General features: G+C 40.3%; 1 protein-coding gene across 1 annotated transcript; it reads left to right on the plus strand.

The window, feature by feature from the left end:
• On the plus strand, positions 1-24,918 carry LOC106640057 (uncharacterized). Its single transcript, XM_014353933.2, has 11 exons — positions 1-391; positions 17,656-17,941; positions 18,017-18,216; positions 19,610-19,813; positions 20,389-20,616; positions 21,721-22,199; positions 22,326-22,599; positions 22,725-22,840; positions 22,990-23,593; positions 23,684-23,857; positions 23,952-24,918. The coding sequence occupies exons 1-11, from the start codon at positions 337-339 to the stop codon at positions 24,314-24,316; spliced, it is 2,985 nt and encodes a 994-aa protein (XP_014209419.2). The 5' UTR covers positions 1-336; the 3' UTR covers positions 24,317-24,918.

Here is a 24,918-nt window from a genome sequence, read left to right on the forward strand (position 1 = left end):
TTTGCCACGCATGACTGTGTGTCTCTCGAGCCTCTTAGTTCATCCGCCTTTTCAACTTTCCAATTGTCAATTGGACCAATTGTTTTACGCACCCTGTCTGATGTGCGTCACGTGTCGTTGGACCATCACGCTGTGATGGCGACCCAGTATGTAATTTGCTCCATACGATCATCGGTTTTTCAAACTTTTTACGTGGACTAAGAGTAATAATTGCTGGGCTGAACTGCGCGGATAAAAGGAGCCATAAGTACCGATTCTCTCGTGCCTGCAAAGTGCTATGTGGCTCAGATGATTGAGTGACTTGTGGACTGGCCGGGAAGCTGCACATGCCATGAGATGATCGGCAAAATCGTGCTGGGCCTCTGGATCTTACACTTTTTGAGTCTCTCCGGTGAGCCAAAGACTTACTTATCAATTACGCATATACTTATAAATATAGACATACACGTTTGATTCATCCCTACGTTATTTTTATTTCTCGATTATTGTTCGAGCAGGGCTCATAATACACTTTGCTCCTTCATTCGGTCGACAAAGGCCTTTGCTTCGGGCACACCTTGCCAATTACTTTTATTTAAAAAAAACTGACAGATCGCTAATATAACTATGCCGCTTAAATATTATTTGATTTGTTATTTATTATATGTATACGTATAGGTTGAAAATATTTTTCCAAGTTGTACAATCACCATTTTGATATTCCTCTTTGGTACGAAAATTGTAATTTTTTAACGAAGGGAAAAAAAAAAAGAAAAAAAAAAAACATTTGTGGCAATATGGCAAGACTTGTGATGCAGTTTCAGGACCCTCCATACGATGCGAGATAAAGAGAAAGTCAAATTGCTCAAGTAAACATGTAACTACTTTTTTACAATGCCTCACATTGGTTATTATCAAGAGAAGTTATACATGTTAAAAAAAGAGCAGGCAACAGCATCTCAAATGCTAGATGCCAAGGGCAAGAAAAGTATGCGTTTAGTACATGTAAATGCTTTTCAGACGTGTTTTTCTCCTTTGCAATAAAAAACTTTCGCACCGCTCTTAACCATACTCGAACCAACTGTCATCAGGTGCTCGCAATCGCGTTAGACGTTCCGATGGCAGGTAAAACCGATCGCCTGATATGGTGCGTGTGCACAAAAAAGCATGGCGCTCTTTCGTACACGGCGTAACTTTTTTTAAATATTTGCTTCCAAAGATGTATAATTTCAGTACAAAGTGGCCATTCGAGATTTGCCGGGAACAATAGGTGTACCTACTCGGCGTCCGAGTGTTTATCTTTGCTAAAACAATTTACCGAGTGGTTGCTTTCAATTTTACAACTTTCCGTGTTGATTTATTGCACCGACATTTACATTAAACGAAATGACAAGTAGCCGCTTGTTTAAGTCTTACGCTCATGAAATCCCCATACTTTTCCTCGTTTCTTTCGACGAAAAAAGTCATGGAAAAAAATAATTTCGAAATTCCTTTGAGGAAAAAAAAAAAAAAAAAAAAAAACAACAAACTAGCCACATTGGATTACTTATCTCTGTCGTGACATGTTTATTAACGTAAGCGAGTTGAGTTTGAAAAATTTTCCAACAAAATTAAATTGTCGCACCACCGCGGCAACAGCTCACGTTGTCTCCCCACCTTATCTTTGACAAAATACAATTGCAAATGCCGTCACCTAATAGAATAACAGTGGGGCAATAGATTGCGACAGTGCCCGGTCGGTTATGTGTACTGTACCCAATTTGCATTTTCGTTCTCGACCTCGACCGTCGCCGGGTCGGCTGACTCGAGATATGTAGGTAATAATATGTACCTACTCGGCTTCCCCCTTTTTTTTCTGGTCTCCGGAACCCGTGTCTTCGAAGAGTGTTGGCAATTAAGTACTGCCTTCCTTTCAGGACCAAGCTGTAACTTCCTGCAAGGCTACGCTTGTTCGTTTTCTCCCTTTGTGTATAATAATAATTTGATTACGGTAACACGTCATTTCGTCATGAAAACTCTATGATACCCAGCCGGACCGTGCGCACGGCGCGCATCGGTGCTTAGGGAGAGCAAAGCCACTCCAAAGATGAAACACAGACGTACGTTGTGGTAATAATAAAAGTAAGCTACCTGGAGCTTCGTCACCGTTATTGCCTTATGCATTTCACGAATCGGCTGCACGTGACTGTTGTACATTTTTTCCTAAAATTACCTGGCCATCCCCCTCCTTTCACGCAACTTTTCACTTTCTGATGAATATTTATTTGGTTTGTACGATCGATTACACTTCATGTCTCGGGTTTGGAACTCTCATTAATGGATTTGGTTGGTGAAACACTCATTTGAGAACCCAAGTTCACTAAAATTACAGGAAAGTATATATTATAGCCACCGCACAAAACGTGGGTTCGCGTACACAAAATTTTTCGACACCTTAATTTTTTTTAAGTGCATATTTATTGTGTAGGTAGGTACTTATACTTTCCATGCGCCCACAAGTCTTCGTTGGCCACGTGACAGTGACTTTCAGTGAAAGCGCTCGTAATACCTATACCTACACATAACGCACGTACGTCATGGCCGCGGTTATTATTTCAATTATTGTTGTCGTGGCATTAAATTAACATTAGTTAACACAACTGTGTCTTTAAATGGAAAATAATATAGATAAATAAAAAATTGAACAATAAGCACTTCGAGTGAATTTTTTTTGCTCAAAATACTTACAACACATGGCTGACTGTACTTAATGTATAAGTTTGCAAATGTGATGTGGCGTTTGGCAAATGTACATTGATTTTATCAACCAATAGAGAGAAATCAATACCTACTTCTCTCTGCGTATTGGTACTCTCAAGTGATGGTATCAACTTTCTTAAACTCTGCTGATGCAGATTAGTGTCATTTTTTAGAAAATAATAAACATTTAGGTAGCATAAAAAAACTTGATCAATCCTTTACATTTCTACCAACTTGAAGCAAGTAAGCGACAATAACCTTAGATAGGTACATCATCCCGATCGAATCCGCCAGCGTCTTATTCAGATTTTTCTCAAGCGATATTTAACCTTTCTCTTACAGTAATTAGAAAGTAATCATCTTTATTGAATGGCTACAGCTGGGAATGAGGATGTAAAATATACAAATCGTCGAATATTGATTTGGTTTGTGCACGGTCAAACCATCAGGGTACTTGTAATGTAAACGTAAACTTTTATCGTCGCAAATGAACTCGATGATCAGTCGATCATTATATAAAAGCCTCTTGCCCAGCTTGAATAAAACATCATTTCATATTGGCTCGTGTACACATGGAAAGGAAATTTCTCAGAGTCAAGAAAACATTTGGTAGAATACTTAGTGCCAAGTAAATAATCTTTTTTAAATAAGATGATGCATTTCATTACCTCTATTTATTATAGAAAAAAAAAAAAAAAAACAAAAAAAAAAAAAGTAGCGAGGGACTTTCGTCATAACTATAAGAGATACCAAGGCGATCGAAACGTACACGCGTATACTTACAGAAACCCGTAACGGCTAAGCGAGTATATATGAGTATATAAGTCAAGGGCTGAGAGTATATAAAAGCTCGGTATGTGCACTGAGATTTCTCTCGACGAATTTCTGTTTACGTCACCTGCTCCAGCCGCTGCTGCCGGACCCTCGTGTATATACATACCATTATATGTACTACTTCCGCGTTCGCTCGCCTGGCTTTCTGTGCCGTTAATCATCGCAAGGCTGGCGCGTGAAAACAGCGCCTCGAATGCTGATTTGCATTATTTCACGTCCAATCATGCCTTCTGATTGTAAAATAAAATAAAAAAAACATTTAATCGAGTACGAGATCGTATTGATAAGCATACCTGCGTGAAAGCAATCAATGGTTGGGGGTTTTTCCAATGATTGGGGAAGAAGTTTTTTAAAATGATTGGAGTTTGGTCAATTTAATCGCCCAATGCCTTATTAACTCCAGATAATTTAACAATTACCGAAAACCCATGATGCACGGCACATTGAACTTACTCATGAATTTTTAACAGGTATGGAAAAAAAACAAAAAAAAACAAATAAACATCAAGTCAAAGCACGCAGTAACAAATTTCCTCAAACCAAAAAAATAAAAGAAAAATCCCAAGTAATTACTTCGGTAGCCTCGACTTTGGCAATGAATTAAAAAAATTTTCCTCGATCGTTTCCTCTGTAGGAAGATAACAGCTCAGGAACGACAAATGCGCCGCGTGGGTTTAATGTTTGACGAAAAATTACAGGAAACACCGGAACAGGCGCGTAGTGTTATTTCGAAAAATGCAATATCTATATATACGTGGAAAGCGAACAGAGGCGGTGTTCCCCCTTTAACAACCCGAAACTGAACGGGACACACTCTGGTGGGAAACTTGACTGACTCGAGACGCCGTGAAACGTATGAAAAATAGGTCGAGTCAGGCGCGGCTGCTTAAATTAACGGGTGATATAGTAAGTACGGAAGCACAGCATATTTTTCGCTTATCCACGCGGGAGCGTCATACACCTATACAAATACTCTTCCGGGCTCTGGACCGCAAAGTGACAAACGTAATGGAGCTTTGGAGAAGTAGGGAATTGGGCTAAAAGGCTTAAAAGTACAGCGCGCGTAAAGAAGAAGATAAGAGCTGGTGCAGTTTCTGTCGATGTGATGAATATGTACAAGTTATAAGTACCTATACTTAATTGGGATATTTAGAAAGCCGGGGCTTGTCGATCGGTGTAGTTACGAAACATGAGCGCCCATCACAATGATGATACACATATACAGGTGTGTTATATACATCACCCGCGCCAAGGTACCTTGACGCGAATATTTTTGTATTTCCAAAACAACCAATGAAATAGTGAGACGCGCGAACCTCGGAGGTACGCGGCGTCGTTATTTTATTACAAGTATGCGCTTTGTCAAATAAGAGAATAAAGTATAACGCTAAGCCAACTGATCGAATGATTATCATTAATTATTATTAATAGCCATATATTAGAAATACAATTGTTGATGGTTATATTATGTAATACTTACAGTAGTCCCGAGACGACACACTCATGCGCTCGGATCGCCGATTAACACGTACCTATAGGTGTTTTTGTCATCGCACGCGCACGAGTTTTCATATGATATTGAAACTCACGGGGCGCGCGGCATCCGCGTCGGGCGCTCTATTTTCATTTCTCGCTTTTATACTTGGGTATCAAGCGAGCAGCGAGCGCACTTGCGCCGGAAAAATAATGCGAGCGGTTTCCTATTTTTCGTGTCACATCATCAATGTCACGAAGAAGCCGCGCCGCCCCGTGATTTCACGGTGCCATTCCACTCTTAGCCTCGTACACAGCCATAAAACGTGATATGGACCTTATACATCGCCCTGGTGGGTTTGCGAAACGACTTCCTCTCCCCGTGTGTACCACCTATATAATATTGCATACCTTATACACTTGTTTTACGTTTCGTCAAGCTGGTGATGCTCGGCACCTCGAATGCCTCTAATATATTCATGAATATAGCACACCTATATCTATACCAAGTATTTTCACACATATTATATGTACGACGCTAGAATAGGGAGGAGATGATAGGGACTCTTTGCGAGTGTTTCGCGAACGTGATGGAAAGGAAAGTAAATAAGTACCTGCTTGTACATAGAGAACCGCAGAAGTTTCTGCTCTAGCAACTATGTCCATTCACGCCCATCAGTTTGGACGCAAGATAAAACGGAGTTGTGCTCACTTGATGAGTTTCCTTTGATTCTTACGGCTCCGTTGCATCGCAATGGGTTATTTTTTTTTTCTCCACAACCCCCCTCCAACCCCTCCCGACGCATCGACTTTTCCTTTTTTTTCTTCATTTTTCAAACGGGAGTTGTTTTGGGTTTGGAGTACCCGCCGGTTCTTGAGTATTTGCGCACTTTAATCTTTCTCCAGTGCTTTCCTGCAAAGGTTAAAATAATACCTTACCGCCCAAAAGTTACGCACAAACTCGTCCAAACCGATTGGCTGATGCTTACTTACATCGGTGCATGCACGTAATAAAATATGTATACTCATTCCTGCAGCCGAGAGGAATCGATGATGTTTACGTAAATACCCTCGTAAATACCTACGCCTCATTCACGATTGCGAAAAATAATACACATAAATGTAGTTTTAACGGGAACCGTTCTATTCTGGTAAAATTAGTGCATATTATTATGAGGTACATGATTTTTTTTTTTTTTTTTTTTTTTTTTTTTTTTTTTTTTCGCACCCGGTAAAAAACATTGGAAATGAATGGATGAAACTGCACTTAAGTTAAAAAAGCAATAGTCTTGTAGAGTTGCTTTGTTATTGAGTGCGTATTAAATTGATCAGCAACGCGAGTCATCATCATCGGCTTGCGTGCGCTATTGGCTACGTATATATTAATATCATGTAATACTTAAGTGCCGAGCAACAGCCGGAAGTTTTTAATAAATTGATCACGTGCCATGTATATATTATATAAACGTATACTTATGTTATAATATAATTTGTAGTTGTCGGTGTCTACCTGTTGGAGACTCGGTGTGATGATGACAATAACCATCGAGCTCATCGCGCTCGCGGTTCAAGTTTACGCTCGAGGAGAGCACTTGGCTGTCATTTTGCGGCATCTCGCGATCGTCCAACATTTTACTTTTACAAACCACGCGGCTCTACTTTACTGTATCGCCTGAGGCAAGAAACCTTTGTTTCGTGGCAAAAAAGGGCTCATTGGACAAAGACTTTGTCAGTTGGCCAAGTAAGTACAGCTTGCGAAAACAGCCGTCCTTTCTACTATGATGATAATATAATATTACATGAGCGTATTACGCGTGGTGTGTTATAATAACGTAATAAGTAGACAGATACTCATCAGGTGCGTTGCTACACGAAAAATTCAAGCTCGGCGTGCAGTAATAATATCGTGAACTCGGCCAACTAAAGAAATTAATGGTTTCCTGCAGGGTACACGAGTATGGTTCGTATGGTCTTAACTTTTATGGCAAATGAAACACCGTAGGATTTCGCTCGCGACCTCGCGGCTTACCAAGTAATTCTTGCAGATTTGTTCATTCGAGACAAAACGTGTACAAGTGACCAGACCCTTATTATCGTACCATTATTATTTATTATTTATGTCAGTAGTCGGGTACCAAATTTCGACACACCTATACAATCTGGCGTCGCACATAATTTTTTACTTGCTACGATTATGTTTCGACGGAAATTAAAGCAAATTACGATATACCAGTCTCTGTCAGTTGGCGTTGGCGTGATTTGTTGAAGAAACAAGCCAGTTACCTTATGGTGTGAAAAAAAAAACAAAATAAAATAAATAGTTTTACGATACATTAAATTGTACACCAAGTAAGGTAAAACGCCCAATACTTGGACAGATTTTTCGAAACTAATTTTAACGCTCATATTCCGAAGTTAATGTGCAATACTTCCATATTTTTTAAATAATTACTTGTAATTAGGATGCCTTAGGATTATATAACACACAAAAAATGTTTTAAAATAGCTCTTAAATAATAGTTATCGTACATTTTAAAACATGTCAACTTATCGGAGTAGTTGGACAATCATTCTCGACTGTCGTAGTAGTTGGACAACCTTGAAAACCAAAAGTTGGACAATGCTGCAGTACTTGGACAAGTTGGAAAGCAGTACTTGGACAATACTAACTTAAACGATTTTACAGTTGTATAAATTACGATAAGGCACAAGTACTTATTAAAACTAAAGTATGTATTTAGATAAATACCTTATAACGAAAAAATGTTAACGAAGGGGATAAATAATAACAAATTTATTACGTAAAATTCGTAAGTAAAATTATTAATCTTTTTTCCAAAAATAATTTATTAAATGCAAGATAAATCCCTCAGGGTGCATTTTGATTTTCAACATTTTCAATTGTGAGGAATCGCACTTCTCCTTCTTGATTTGAATTTTCTTTAGAAGGAACTGCATCTCTTCAATAGCAAACGAATTATCCAACTCAATTAAGCTCTCACCTCGGTACTCAGTTTTTTCAATTATTCTATCAGTGAGATAGTGTAAAACCAATTTTACTGTTTTTTTTTTAATTTTGTTATTTAAGATTTATTTTTAATAAGACTATAATTTTTCTTACTTTTCTTTTTTGTTTTTGTTGTATGACCTCCACTTTTGTTCTTTTTCATTATTTTATATTTTTTTAAAAACATTTTTCCTCTTTTCAGAACCCATACTTCATCTGTATTTACAGTGAATTGGAGGTTAACTTTTAAAAATGTTGAAAAAACAATTTTCTTAAAGCGGTGCACCCCTTAACAACAAAACTGATTAGTAAAGTGTTTTTTTTCTACAAAGTACTTCACTTTTTATACACTTTTGTTTAAAAAATTCGCATAAAAGATTAACTACGTTAAAAGGTAAACAACTTTGATTGTATGTCCATGTACTGGCTACGACGTTTTTGTGCCTATGACCTGAAGTTGGACAAGAGCTCCACGTCTGTCCAACTACTACGAAATCGTGAGGTGTACTTGGACAGCTAATTTTACATTATAAAAATTTTTTTTGTCCACGATTACATTAGAAATATTGTTAATTAATGTAAAAGTTGTAAAATAATACCATACAGCATTTATACAAATGCATTGGATTAATTTTAACGAGCATTACCTATTATCAAAATCATAGAAAACGGAGAAAAATTATCGCAGTCTTATGGCGCCTACGGTGAAATTTAGAATCATTCGCATGTATTAAATGTTGCTGAAATTTTTTTAAAAATTCAAGTATATCATCAATAATAATCATAGCAATATTAATCTATTACGTTTTTTAAAATATCTCTTTTTTATTTGCTACAATGACTGATTTTCCACTGTCCAAGTATCGGTCTGAATTTCAGTTTTGTCCAAGTATTGGGCGTTTTACCTTACAGTAGCGTCTTGATAAAGTCGCTTTATTTTATCAATATTTTATAAATGATTGTATAACCATAGAATTTCCATTTCATTAATACACATTTAGTAAAAAATTGTTGTTCACGTACTGTACAACTTCTCGTCTTTCTTCCCTCTTGAAACACATTTTTAAAGAATTATTCCTCTGCTCAACCATTTACGAGGTACTTAAGTTACATCCTTTTCAATTGCAATTTTACTTGCACACTCGACACACACACACGCGCGCGCGCGCGCACACAATCGTTTGTGATTTTAATCAGGCAGTGTGTGTGTGTGTATAGTAACACAAAATCTTGAATAAAATATAATGCTCACGATGACATTAACTTGTAATCGTAAATTTTCGTTACACCTCTTGGCTCCCGTTTGTGCATTGCACTGTACTTATATTGAAACAACGCGCCAGAGTGTGTTCTTGCACACTTGTGCAAGCCTTAGATTCGGGCTTGCGGCAACATTATACTTGTAGCATAGTAAAAATTGCGCAAAGCTCGGAGCTCGGAAATAATTTATTATGGATGTGACAACGAGCAGGCAGACTGATTACTTTCTGGTATGTAGGTTCTCTGTCAACAACTCTTCCAAAAACGTCTTATAGTATCGTACATTTTATCTACTACTAACATTTCAGAGTAAACATTGTTCAACTAAGGTATTGGTTATAAATTACCACGATTTCTCGAGGACGGATATGGCTACTGTTTGCTTGACTTATGTTGGTAATTAATCTCGATTAATTTGTCAAAGTACGGGCATAGGCACACACGAATTTTCACGAATTTTTCTATGATGCGATAAGCGGAGTAGGTATAGGTCTAGGTACGCATCTACCTACCTATACATTTACAGAGTGAAACATGGCAGGCACAAAGAGAGAAAGAGTTCAGTCACCTTTCCCGTGCCGCCGCGAGCAGAGGTGATTCTACCGGCCGCGGAAACTGTGTCATCACCATCATCTCTCTCTCTCTCTCTAGATTTCGTCTGCCGTGAGCTACAGGTGCGCCCACTTTTTTTTTTTTTTGTTTTCCCTTCTCTGTTGGCGTTTTATGCCACTTTATGCACTTTTCCCAGCCATCATTGTGCGCTGGACTATGGGATGCCGATCGAGGTACAACGTAGAGAACAAGGCCAAAGGTATTATTACCTACTTGAGAAAAAAGTATATCAAGTGTCGAGCATACCTATATATACCGAGCTGTCGCTGTATATTATATGCGCCTATTTCGTACCAAACTGATGTAAGAGCAGCGGAAACTGTGACGAATTGCAAATGTCACAATAGACGCGCATCGCCGTAAGGTCGCAAATGAATCACAAACACTGACATTGCAGGAAAATTGTATAGTATAAGATTCAGTAAAGTTTAATTGCAGTGCAGTATGCCTCGATTCCGGGTCAACTCGGTCTGAAGATACTTTTGGCGCTACGCCCGAGCCTCCCTTATTCTTTGACGCTGGTTGCCCACTGATTTTTTTCTACTTATATAATTGAAGCTGATGCATCGTCGAGCTGTTTTCGATGCGATTATCAGTACGTATCAGTTATAACGTATTCACATGCATACATTATATTGTTTTATTACTTATAATATATACTTTTTGTAAGAAATATTATTTCACGGTATTATAATACTTGCTCCGATATATATACATATATTACGAGGCTTATTTCCACTTACTTTCTTATGCACTGATTTGTATTTTTAAAATCATCAAGTTTCTTAATTTTAATTGATTCGATCTTATTCTACTTACTTCTCATAGATACCTACTTACGCGGATGTGAGATTTCTTGACGAGTCCCGAGAAAAACTATGCCAATGTTACTGTTAGATACTATAAGTAGTTCATCGTTATGCCAACAATTTGAAAGACCACACACGACCAAGTGTAGGTATGGGTTATTGTAATGTAGTTGTTGTTGTTGTTTTTTTTTTTTTTTTTTTTTTTTGCTGCACCAACAGATCCAAGGCACAAAAGTCTCGCGGGCAACTCGAAACGCAAGCTTTCTTTTTTCTCTCCCGCCTCGGGTTCCTCTTCTTCTTCGATGCCTCCAATGAAACGCGACGGAGAAAATCGCGTCGTAGCCATCTCGGGGAAAATCGCTCACGAGTTGTAGCAAAACTACGGTAGAGTCGCGTAACCACGAAAAATAAGTGGACCGCGGTAGCTTTTCGCTTTTCAAGGACACCCGTGATCGGGTGCACTGAGGAGACTCTACTAGTCAAGCATAATATATGTATACTATAGTATAATATGTATTATATATATATATGTATATATATATATATATATATATATATATATATATATATATATATATATATATATATATATATATATATGTATAATCACGTACATAATTACAGATGATAATCAAATGACAAGCACAAGTGTCGTAAATATTTTTACTTACGATTTCGGCTTGACAATGCCCATACATTTTTACCCACACGTATAATATTACTTTCTATAAATGCGTATAAATGATTGGAGTCTGCGTGTTGCACTGTTTTTAATTTTGTGTGGGTCGACCTCTTACAGCTGATAACGATACATTTTTCTGGGCATTTCGTACGACATGGAGAAAATATGTATACGTACATATTTATCATAAAAGTATTGTGTTCAGTTTTGTACCTGAATATTTGCCGACAAACCTTTTCTAAATTCAAATTGCGTCACGTTTGTTATTCTTGTATTAAAGTTGAAGTAATTTTCCGATCATACGCCTTTATCATCGCGTACATTTGCAATGCCCAAGAGACCGTTTTACCTTTACTCTTGTACCTTTATTTATCAATGTACTAGAATTTCTACTTTAACTTTTGTCTCTATAAATATTGCTCTGCGAGCATAGTATGTTAGTTAGCGCGCCGCGGCGGCAGAGAAAGCTTCTCTCCGCTTGCCTTCACTTGAGCACATTTTCATAATTTAAGCACTGTAAATATATTGTATAAATTTTTATTGCACATTTGCGTTACATTTATTTTCCGCCGTAAACCACTTCCACCTCCACACGACTGAACTGGATTGGGAGCAGCATAAAACCCCTTCCCTCGTGAACATATTGAATGAAGACAAACATAATATCGTCACTTGACATTTCTTTTTTTAATATACCAGCACAAGGATTAGGTATCCTATTATGGGTATGGCTCGCATATAAACTTTTTTTTTTCCACTTTACTTTCAGCGATCCCAAGATTGGAAATAAATAGTATTTTTAGTCACGTAGAGAATATTTGGAACATTAGTGTAGTAGTAGATCAATAGTTGATATGTACCTACACGTATACTTGTAACACCTGAAGTAGCAGCTTGATACCTCGCCGCAGTGATAATGTTCATGCGATGCCATGTAATAGCCGCTGTTGTGTACCCAGTTATGCGGATGAGATAAGCAAAGATATAATATGTTATGTACTATAAACATGTCTTGGGTACAAACAATATAATTTTTTTTTCATGCGTCCGAAATATTGACTTGACTATTGCATCAATCACGTAATACAATAACTTTTTATCAAAGGAGTTTCCAGTTTAATTGATATCATATGTAACATACGTATAATCGTTTAAGATACACATCTATAACTTATCTGCATGTATAGTGTTTACTTGAGGAAAAAAAAAAGATCCACCAGATAAAAATGTGGATATACTCAAATAGCTGTTGTGTGTTACGTGAATAATCATCGTAGGACTTACAGGTACGTAACGTTTGAGCGTACTGTAACTTTCTGCAATTAATATTTACTCCAAACGATAAAAGTCTTGTTTGGTAGAAAAAAGCGAATAACCCTAAATCGTAATATGCGTATTCAACAGTTGAAAAGAAAAATGTTGCAACTTACAATATAGCCTGAACGTTAGAGAGAAAAGAAAAATACTTGGGAGACAGCATGACTCGTTGATTTGCAGTAAAAGCAGATCGACGTGAAGCTGGTGGGGTGTGGGTGGGATGAATATACGAGACTGAACTGCTGCAGTGCAGTGTGTCGTATGAATATATGTGCGTGAAAATAAAACGCGTGGATGAGGCGATGGCCGCGCGGGTACGGAAAATGCGAGACCAGTGCGATTGCACATTAGCTAATAACGCCTTTTCGAGGGGGTGGGGGGCTATGGTGCGTTTACCTTGCGCGATCGAGAAAGTCAAGTAGGCTGGCGCGCCAGGACGATTTTACTCGATCGCCTCTTGGCCATTGAATCGTGGAGTCGTTAAAAATCACGGAACGAGAGCCTTCCTTCGACTCTTGTTTATAGGTATAGGTATATACCTGATACACCTTACGCTGCTTTTTGTTTTTGTTTTATTTTTGCACGCAACTCGCACTACTCCTACGATACATTTATTACGTTTTTCTACACGAAGGTGAGCTCCCGGTGGCTCCATGCACTACGCTCTATCGTTGATATTGCGTATACTCCACATGATTCAACAGACCCAAAAGTAAACTTGAAGTATATAACTACAATAATAATAATAATAATAATAATAATAATAATAATAATAATAATAACAATAGTAACACTTCACAATAATACCAAGCATCCCAGTGTAACGTATCGTCAGTGCCTACAGTCCTCAGTTTTGAAATAATGTTATGAAAAAATAACAAGAAATGCCACAACTACGATCTCACGGATACAACGAACGAAAAATTTTTATTTCTCCTCTTGACTATTGATTACTTTTTTTCAAGATATCATATCTGAACGACGGCTCCCAGTATTCAGATATACGGGTAGGTATCCTTTTTTTTCTTTCATGTCAGTATAGATAAAAAAAAAATAAATAAACACGTGACTTTATCCTTCACTTTCAGACGATCAGCCTTGGTTGGTAAGAATATTTGTATATATACTCTCGTTGAGCAATCAATTTTACATCCCACAATAGCTACATTTCAATATACCTATACATATACGTGTACGCGAATATTTAGTATTACAATTTATTTTTATTTTTTTGGCATTGAATTGATCTTTTCTCAACGATGCTACGTCTCTTGTTTCATACGATTTTAACAGACGTTTTACCTATACATTCATATAATTATTATTCCAGCATATATGTATTTCATAAATCACATTATTCATAAATACTACGAAAAATTACAAAAGCACTATTGCCGATGGCTGTAAAGTTTTTTATCAATATTGTCTCGATTGCGCGTCCGCAAGATTTTATTGTCCTTTACCATGGGAATTAAAAAGAATCAGGAAAATGGGTATGCTTACAATATAATAACTTATACCGGCTGTCGAATGGATCTTGTGCAATAAGAAGAAACCTAAGAAATGCCAGAACTGTGAGAGATTCATTTATCTTTTTATTTACTCTGGAGAAAAGGTCAAGAGCGCAGTCGAAAATAAAAAATGACTGCACAGCAATCCGGAACCACTGTGGACGATCAATTAGTTATTGGTATTTTTCATCATCACCGTAACGACGTAGGTATTTGTTTTATTAATTTCTTAATCCTGAAGCGGAGAAAGTGAATGTCCAACTTTTACCTTTGCCGCCGGTTGTTTCCCCCCTCCCCTGTACTTCTCATGTATGAAAAAAAAAAAAAGATGTACAAATCTTGTGCTCGTAAAGTCCGACGATTCGCAAGGTGTACGACGTGAGTTGATCTCCGATAGAGATGGAGTTTCAAGTAAATAATAATAAAAGAGGGCCATGAACCTTTCGCGTACAGACCGGATCTCCGTATCCTCGACCGCTGCCCCGGGCGAGCAGCCATCGGACTTCCTCGAGAGAGCCAGCGGAGATGATGTATAGGGACACTCTGACATCGATGGCAACTGGAGTGTCAAGAGAATAGGCCATGCACCTGTCCCCCGCTGTTACTTAATTAGGTACACGCACTATGAAGCGAGAGGGGGAACAACGGAATGGAGTGGTTGAGGTTGAGCCCACTCTTACTCCCCAATTCCCTTTTCATTCTACTTTGTGTATTACATACGAGAGATATAGGTACACCTATAATCTCTGCTTCTTGTTCTTCATCCAAAGTGGGTCGTAAGTTTAGCACCTGCCTCTCGGCACCGAGAATAGCGCTCGCTCGCTCGCTTTGCGATAAACATATAGACATAATCCCTTTTCCAGTCTTGGTGTAACACGATGTAGTACAGGTGGCGATAAAGCTCGGATAAAGAATCCATTGTCTCGATGACCTGCACGATCCGAGACGGTGCATTTTGATCTCAAAAAATTCGATCGCAATCCGCAGTGGAATCTGGAACGTTAAGACGTTAAATTATCTCATCGGTCGTACATGCTTTGTGATGGACTGCCAGTTATACTAACAACATATGCTTGATTAGCAGACGCGCGACACAATTTGCTACCCATTTTTCATATACTTGAGTATGTTGTTTTTCCATATCTGCTTCTTCTTCTTCTTGACCTCCGATCTCTGTTTCCGTCCGGGAAGTGTATGTATACTTAGGTAGAATATTATTACTTATCTCTAGGCCCCAGTAGAAATTTCACGCATCGGGCAGACGCGAAATTGGCGCGGGGAAAGAAAAAAGAGGGGGCAAACAACAGATGACGCGGAGAGCGGCTGAAACGAGGTATCAAGAGCGTGCGTCGCTTTTTTTTTTTAGGTATTTGGGACATGTAAGCACCGTTACTCAGTTTTATCTTGAAATATGTGGGGGATATGTACGTAGGTATATATCATTATATGTATACTCGTGCATACCCTATACCTATATAATGTAGTCAAGTTAAAAAACAAAGTGCAAAAGCAGACAAGATTTTGGCGTCTGCCAGTAGTAATACTTAGTAATGGATTATTTATTCATAACTGAATAACTGAAAACTGGCGTTCCATTCGCACGGTAAGGTGATGGATGTATGTACATTATTTTATTATAACGTGCATTATAATAAATCACACTCGATCTGACAGAAGTAGAAATTTAACCGATTTTACTTGTGTGGACCTTACGTGGTACTTCTTACTGAATTACTGAACATCTGTGTACAAAAGTAGATGAAATCGTTGCCGACGAGCCGACTTTGAAAAAAAATACATGTATATGATTTCATCCTTGATGCGGCACAAGTAACTTTGAGCATGGGAGCGAAAGCTGTCGCCAACACAATGATACCGATCTAGAAGATGTCGAGAGAGAAACCGCGTAAAGAAGTTTCTCCGGCGTAGGCGTAGCACAAACTTTTTGCACGAGGCGTTGCGAGTTTCGTAATGCACGCATTGGTACGAAAAGGAGCCACCACACACTCGTCGTTTTCGGAGGCATAGAAATCGGTGTTGGATAATCAGCTCTCTCACTCTCTCTCGATCATTGAAATTCGCCTCAGCAGAGTCACGGTTGCACTTGCAAACATCAACCTCTGTATACTTGAGTGTCGTGAACGCATCATTTCGATGTTCATACATGTTGTTATAATAATAATAATAATAATAATATAGACGATGGTTTTTAGATGCGTCAATTTGCCAAATTTTTTGTCCGCGTCTATCTATTATACCTACATGTGGCACGATTTACGATCTTACGATGTGCTTGTATGTAGCGATACTGCATGAACCTATTGTCACATTCCATGTGCGTATAATACCATGCATGTATACACACGCACACACTAACACATGTGAATATCTGCACGGCGCTTTGATCTATATTATTATTATTATTATGGGTCGTCGTCAATGCGGGGATAGTAACGACACATCATCACTCCTACAGCGAAGATCTGATGGACGATCCGTGTTACATCGTATCTCAGTTGTTATGCTAATAACGATTGGAGGATCTCTTAATGGGCCACGTGAGATACCGTTACGTTGGCGAACGTCCAGCCGTAGGTAGCGTGTATATATACATAAACAAGCGTACAATTCGCCAACGTACGTATACAGGTATACATATGTACCTACCTAGTAAATTTCTGATAAGTTATAGGAGTGGTGGTAGAAGTGGTGTCCTTTGAATTTGCCCGATCGATGTATTATGCCAAATAATGGGCGAATGTATAGGTTATCGATTGATTTTGTCAGATATTTTTTTTTTTTAACTCTATATCGTACATAATTAGCAGTCAAGTAACGATGTATTGCTTAATACCACTGTACATATTATACAAGTTGACAAAAAAAAAAAAAAAAAAAAAAAAAAAAAAATGTGAAAAATCAGTATTAAATAAGAATCAATCAATTGCCATTAATAAAAAAAAAAAATTTACACACATATGTATACGTATAAAACAAGTGCAACACCTTTGCAGAGAAACCCCCGTTCTTAACGATGAAAGCCAAAGAGATGACAGTTGAATGCGCCGATCAGTTGCCGTATAAGTATCTTCGCAAGGGCATGTTTAACATCTCGAGACGCGAGACGTGATTTATAACGATATCGACCACAAACCTTTTTATATAGGTTCACCTTTTTTTCCAAGTCGTCGTTTAATCGCTTTTTGTTTAGCATTTATCGAGACGCTCTTATACCTACTAAGTGAAAAAATATTCCATCAACTTGTTGCTTCCAGTGGGTACTTGGGGGAAAAAAAAAAAAAAAAAAAAAAAATAAATAAATACAGAGACCCACAGAGACCTCGATTTGCCTCTATATGTATGTATAGGTGTACTTTGTGTGAAAGGGCTACTACGTATGTATATTCATGTTTCGATGTGTACCATATACAGCAAAGGACAATGGGGTCGAGGCATTGGTGGAGTTTGGCAGGAGTAGCAGGCTGTTCGACGAGTCGGCGGACGAGCTCAACGACGCCGAGATCTTCCGGGCGGTTGTCAACTCGATCCACGAGTGGGAGCTGAAGAGACAGCAGCAGCAGCACCGGATCAGCCTACACCAGCGGCACAAGCGCGAAGTCTCGCGCGTCTGTTACGAGGATGTCGGCTGTTTCGAGGACACGGGGCCCTTCTCCTATCTCGAGATGCTGCCCTCCCCGCCTAAGGAGGTCGGCACGAGGTGAGCATCATCATTAACAATACAATAATTGTACTCTCGATGATTCGGCAACTGTTGGGGTTATCGGGGTTGCAGGTTTTTCGTGTACGGCAGTAGGAAGGCGCGATCGGTGTCGATGACCGTGCCGGCCGAGAGCATCAGCGACAAGGCAAGCAGTGCCATAGACCCCGAGCTGCCCACCAAAGTCATTGTGCACGGCTTCGGCTCGAGTTGCGATCACGTCTGGGTCTACGAGATGCGCTCCGTTCTCGCGGCCGTCATCGACTGCAATATTGGCAAGTTCATTACCTCATTGCTTCTCTACGCAATCATACCTATATCTTTTATCATACATATTTTTACCCAACACCAACAAATCACACATCTCTTTTTTATCATACCGCCTCTCTCTTTCTTCACATCGGACGCCTATATACACAGATATATAAGTACATCTCTTAGAATTTCGGGGAAATTCAATTAACGAGGCCCAAAGAGGTAATGAAAGTTAAAACGAAACCCACACACACATTGTGAGGAATGCGCGTATACGTATATACACGTATAAATATACATATACATATATATATATATATACCTATACGCTCTGACTTTTAGACTTTCTAGACGGTCAAACAAAAAGTAAGTATGTCAACTCTGAACGCGTTTCATACGTATATAGGTACATAAATATAGATAGTACGCGCGCTCTCTCATGATGCTGCTATACCTGCATGTGCATGTATGTCTTTTGGTGGCGGTTTTGGTATATATAACTCTCCCTATATATTTATACGTACAATGTATAAAAATATACTAGGTACTCGCGGTGAGCTATTTCATGGCATCGTGTTATTCGTGTTGCTGATTTCGCTCTTCCTTGAATTTTGATATGCTTTAATTCAGTTGGACCCCAACTCACTATACATGCATGCGCATCACTTGATGCCACAAAAACACAATTCACAGCCAATTAAGTTCAGTATAGGCCCGCACAGGTGCATGTATACACGCACACGCACGCTCACGCGTAGAAATATGCATTTACGACCACAACACTGCGAAAAGAAAATGGTAACGAATCGTTCCGACATTTGAATAAATTACTCGTTAGAGGTGCCGGCGTAATAACAGTAAACCATGCTGAAGTGCTCGCTTCCTGCCGTAATCTATTTTTTTTTTTCTCCCTCTATACTTGAAATACGCAAATCATCTACGGGGTAAACTGAAATTGTTCACGTATGCCTGTCTCCATTCTGTCATTGTATATAAAAAGTTAGACCTTGGGGTTTTGCATTGACCGTTCAACGCGTAAAACTTGCGCAAGTAATTAAATAAAATATCTTGGGATTTAAACACACCGATAATGCAATGATTTAAATCAAGGTTGAGACGAATTAACGTAAAATCTGTCGAAATGCCGAAATATCCATCACATGGCAAATTGCTTTCACCTTCGAGGGTAGAGGTACACATACACGAGTGTGTGTGTGTGTGTGTGTGTGTTTGTTTTTTCCATCATAAAAAAAGACGAGGGACATAAATATGATGTATACAATATTATTGCATACAAATACTTATACAATACAAGCATTTGTCAAGGAAACTTGTGATGTATAGCAGTTTTTATTTGTATTTGTCATTGTTTTGCATTTATTCTGGTAAAATTAATGAGTGTCGATATTATAGTTTGCGTGGATTGGGGCCCAGGAAGCGCCGTGCCAAACTACGTGCGAGCAGCGGCCAACACGCGGCTGGTCGGACGCCAGCTGGCCAAGCTCGTGCGCAGCCTCAACGTGCCCCTCGACAAGCTCCACATGATCGGCTTCAGCCTCGGAGCCCACGTGGCTGGCTTTGCAGGAGCCGAGCTAGGCAACGTTTCCCGGATCACTGGTGAGTTGACTGTTCCGAGGGGCTGGTGTGTGAATGACGAATTTTTTTTTCTTCCACTTTTGGCGGCTCATTTGTACCTCGATTAGCAGCCATACGATACATGATTCATTCCTTCCCGTGCTCGTACGTAAATACACATAGGTATATACTATACATAATTTTGTGCTAACATCACAACAATTTTATCGACAGAGCGAGATGTATATGTATTTATTATGTATCTGTTGTATATATATATGGCCTATATGTATGGCCAGTTCAGCGCAATATGCTAGCGTATGCCTATACAACATGAGCCGAGGATTCGTCGACCGCACTTATTCGCCTATCGCCTTTGTGTTAATGATAATAATAATAATAATATATTTATACGGTGGTGATTGCAAGTTAATCGATAGATGCATTTTGCTGCTACTTAAGTGCTTGTTTTATTTAACATGAGCACTATGTAATGCACTATGTATATAGTTATATTTTAGTTGAAATTGCCTGTGTTATGATTATTTTGCAATTAACAAAATTAACAGGTATACACGGAGAGACGAATAAAAAAAAAAATGCACGTTATGTGTTAGGTCTGGATCCGGCTGGTCCGCTGTTCGAGTCGCAGGACCCACGGGCTCGCCTCGACGAAACGGACGCGCAGTTTGTCGACGTGATCCACAGCAACGGAGAGCAACTGATCCTTGGGGGACTCGGCTCCTGGCAACCCATGGGCGACGTCGACTTTTACCCGAACGGCGGTCGCATGCAAACGGGCTGTTCTAATCTCTTTGTTGGCGCCGTCACTGACATTATTTGGTGTAAGTTTATACACACATTAATTATAATGTTTAAGTCTCATCATTGTCATCATCGTTAAAAGGTGATGCATGGTACCGTCTCGAAATCCAAAGTCAATTAATCTTTTTTATAATTATTTATTCGTATCATTGTAGGGAAAGCCTTTTTATTTTTTCATGATACGCAGATAAAGTATAATTATAATTACATTTGTTGATCACAAGTGTGCAAATAATTTCTACCTGCCGATGTACTTATAGTTACAACTTTCCGTAAATTAAATCAATTTTCATACCATCTTACTTATAAGTACTTCTTTGTTCCGCAAAAGTATATTGATAATATATATACTACCGACGACAGTAGTCAATTGAATAAAATATTATCTATAATAGTTGGGTATTTGTATATTTGTCCATTGACCAAAAAACCAAGACCGTACTTATATACCTTTTTTAAATTTAAAAATCGAGGTAACGACCGTCAATACCTGGTGGCGACACTTTCTCACTCGACTAATTTTCGCACGTCAACTTGTAAAACTTACTGGCCTGCAATAGTGGTGTTCACGTTCGCACATTGGCTCAAAGCTCATCGGTACGCGTGCGTTGCTGGACTTATTTCCTATACCTTGTACTTGTGAGCCGGCTCGATTAGAAAGTCGCTTTTAACTCGCGGGCGCTGCGAAGCAGAGACACCACGCGGGTCGTTGCCATGTGTCGAGATGTTCGCCGTCGTTGGATATACATTATGTTGCATATGCTAGACTTGGGGTATTTGTTGTTTCTCCACCCCCGAAGATGCTTTTTTCCCACAGAAATCCTAAAACTTCAATATAGTAAGCCGTGTCCACGGCCAAATATATATGTATAAATAAGTTTTTTCAACCTCGATAACTTTATACGAGATTACACTCTATATGTATACATAATATATACCAGTATAGTGGACGAGCGCCATGTAAACTTTGAGTAAAATACGGGATTATTGTGCGCAGTTTTAGAGTCTAACGTAGATAGATAATATAATACAATTAGGGATAAAAAAATCAAATGACGTGTGTGTGTGTGTGTGTGTGTATTAAAATGTGTCTTGTTGGTCGGTCCGACGGCTGACCCGTGCAGCTGCAAACTCGGTGGAGGGCAGGTCGTTGTGCAATCACCGGCGGGCTTACAAGCTGTTCACGGACTCAATAAGCCCCAAGTGCCGATTTCCGGCCTTTCCGTGCGCGAGCGGCTACGACGGGCTACTGCGAGGCGAGTGCTTTCCCTGCGGTAGCCGAAACAGCCAGCACCCGGAGCCCATGCCGTGCGCCGACATGGGCTTCTACAGCGACAGGTCGAGGGCCCGGGGCCAACTTTACCTGGTGACCCGTGACGAGGAGCCCTTCTGCGCCCACCAGTACCAGGTGCGGGTGTACAACAGCAGGAACGAGCGCCCGGTCAAGAGTTACGGCAGGCTCCAGGTGACCCTTGTTACGGAGGGCACGATCAACGAGACCTTCCTCATGACCAAGAAGGACGATGAGGAGCTCCTCGTCGGTGCCACCCTCCAGAGGATCGTCGTGCCCCACCCCTCCCTAGCCACCATCGAGGCGATCGAGGTACATATTATACTTTTATATTTTTTTTTATATACAATACGTATATACATATAATGTTACCTCCGTTCTGTGACTATTACATAATATATCAGGGTGTTGTTGTACACCTATATGTTGTCCGTTTAGATAAAGTACACGGCGTACAGCGGGTGGATATCGTCGGGTCTGGTCTCGTGGGCCGTGGACAAGGTATCGGTGACGGACAGCTACGGGGCCGTGCGCTCGATCTGCAAGCGGGGCCTCGTCCTCGAGTCGGGCAAACCGGTCTACCTGAGCCTACAGCCGAGCGACTGTAGCGTGCCTCCCGAGCAGCACTCGGACCAACAACCGAACCAAGACGGGGAACAACAACAAGGCATCGGCCCCTTCACCAGGGAGCACAACTACGAGCGCCCAACAGGTATAACTCATACGTTATACACGTATACCTACCTATATACGCACTCGTATATTAATATATGTATATCGTACTATATCGTATGGATGTATCGTAATATCTTAAACCGATGATACATCCTCTCGTAGTTACGGACAGTAGCAGCAGCTTCAGCAACGAGGTGCCGCAAAACGCGGCCAAGGGCTTGGGCCCGTTCACCAGGGAACAGAACGTCGTGACCACGATGACCGAGAAGGATTACCCGGTTAGTGTGTGTGTGTGTGTGCGCATCTTTTATATATATATAAAAGATGGGGGGGGGGGAGTCGATACTTTTGTCGCATAATATATTAAGATGTATGTGCTCGTGCTTTAACCAGCTATTAAGTAGGTATTGTATGTGTGCCTCAGCAGCAGCCGAGCGTGTCGCCGTGGTCGCTGGGTGAGTTGACAAACGACGATAGCTCAAACTCGGTAGAGACGAGCAGCAGCGCGTACAACGCGGAGCGCGGCCGTAGCTTCTCCGGACCGACAACAGCTGGAATTTTAAACCTCGACCAGCGGAGCAACGTCGTACCCGTGATAACCGTTCCGCCCGAGCTACCGCAGGAACAACAACGGCCGAGCGCCAAGCACGAGCACCTCCCACTTGTCCCGGAGGTGAGATTACCGGGTGCCAACGGCAGCAACAAAAAGGAGTCGGGACGCTCGCTCAGGCTACCCGAGATCACGGAGCCGGTGCTCAGGCCGAGGGGCACGCGCCAGGACTCGGCGGTTTTCCCGGCTACCGTGAGCGCAACCACCACGACGACGAGTACCGCGGCGCCGGCTGTCGCGACCACGACCATGACGAATCGGGGCTTCACGGTGCAGTTGCTGCCCGAGCGGCTGGCCGGTATACTGGCCCAGGTGGAGCGCTACGCCAGACAGACCCTCCTGCCGCTCATCTCCCAGTACACTCCAAGCTTCATCGGTCAAGCCGGCAAAACCGAGCGGCCCAAGTACTTCCCACCTCTGGGTTGGTTTTGCTTATTATGCTTATTGTGTTAAACCATGCATTATGGTCTTTTCACGCGTGTTGCTTTCATCGTCCCCTCGACTCGTGCAGGTAGCTTGTTCGGGGGCCGGGACAGCGGGGACGAGCGCAGGTACCTGTACTTTGAGTTCAACGAAGAACCGACGACGACGGAAAAGCGAGACGAGCGCCTATTGGCCATCGACAGCAATAGGGACGACTCGTGGATGCCGCTGACAGTGGCCCGCGAGGAAAAGACGCTCGCAGGTATACGAGTGAAATATTTTTTTTTTTTTTTTTTTTCTGGTTCCTCATGTACGCGATATATTATATATAAACAATAACGTCTTATTGGCTGCAGGCGAGTGGATGAACGAGGGTGGCTCGAGTTGGTCGCCGCTAAACGACAGTAGTGACGCTAACGCCACGGAGACGAAAATTGACGACTGGGTGCCGCTGGTATCGGCCCCCGTCGACGACTCGAACGGCACCTCGGGGACGAACGAGGAAAGGGAGCGCAAGTTCATACCGCTAATCGACTTGGCTCGGGGGGGCAGCAAAGGGGTGGACCCACCGAAACTAGAGGACAAGGCGGTCGATAGACCGCGCTCGATCGTCTTTCCTTACGTCTACGAGAGGAAGAACGACCCAAGGACGAGGTACATTCCCCTCGTGCCGGAGGAGGATCTTGGCGCATTAGCCGTAGACGACGGGGTTATTGGGTAACGGTAGTCATAAGCGCGCCTATACCACCTAAACGTATCATAGAATACGTACGTGCACCTATTTTACTTACTGCGATTTATTGTATGCCTGTTTGCTACGGATTCTCGCGCCACTTGGGATACATATATTTTATTACCTGACTCATTACCACTGTAACGATATAATTATCATCATCCGCGTACTTAAACATCCTTTCATCGAAAGTGCGTAGGTACACGCGGGTAATAACAATAATACGTTGTATAGCGATCGTGCCGTTTTAATTTTATTTCTAAGTACCTAATATTAAGTTCTTACTTATTATTATTATTATTATTTTTTTTTATTTCATTTTTTCTTTTTTTTTTGTTTACTTTATTATTCCGATACCCAGTAATAATTACTTAATTCATTCCTCCGTGTTTTTTCTCGGTTTTGCATTTTTGTTGTTAGTGATCTCAGCTTTCCTTCAACATTTACGATAAATCATACTTGTCAAGTTATTTATTTGAAGGTAATTAAGATTATTGAGCGATAATTGTCAACAAAATAAGTACATGTTTAGAGCTTATACTCACCCAAATATTCATTAAGGGAAATAATTTTTTTTTTTACACTTGTCA

The sequence above is a fragment of the Copidosoma floridanum genome, unplaced genomic scaffold (assembly GCF_036245765.1).
Source record: "Copidosoma floridanum isolate Cflo_tuat_1 unplaced genomic scaffold, Cflo_Japanese_pri ptg000006l, whole genome shotgun sequence".
Classification (NCBI taxonomy): domain Eukaryota; kingdom Metazoa; phylum Arthropoda; class Insecta; order Hymenoptera; family Encyrtidae; genus Copidosoma; species Copidosoma floridanum.

Coding starts and splice junctions, on each gene's coding strand:
- LOC106640057 (XM_014353933.2), top strand. CDS start 337: ATGATCGGCAAAATCGTGCTGGGCCTCTGGATCTTACACTTTTTGAGT. Junction 18,217..19,609: donor CGTCATCGACTGCAATATTG/GCAAGTTCATTA, acceptor TCGATATTATAG/TTTGCGTGGATTGGGGCCCA. Junction 23,858..23,951: donor CGAGGAAAAGACGCTCGCAG/GTATACGAGTGA, acceptor TATTGGCTGCAG/GCGAGTGGATGAACGAGGGT.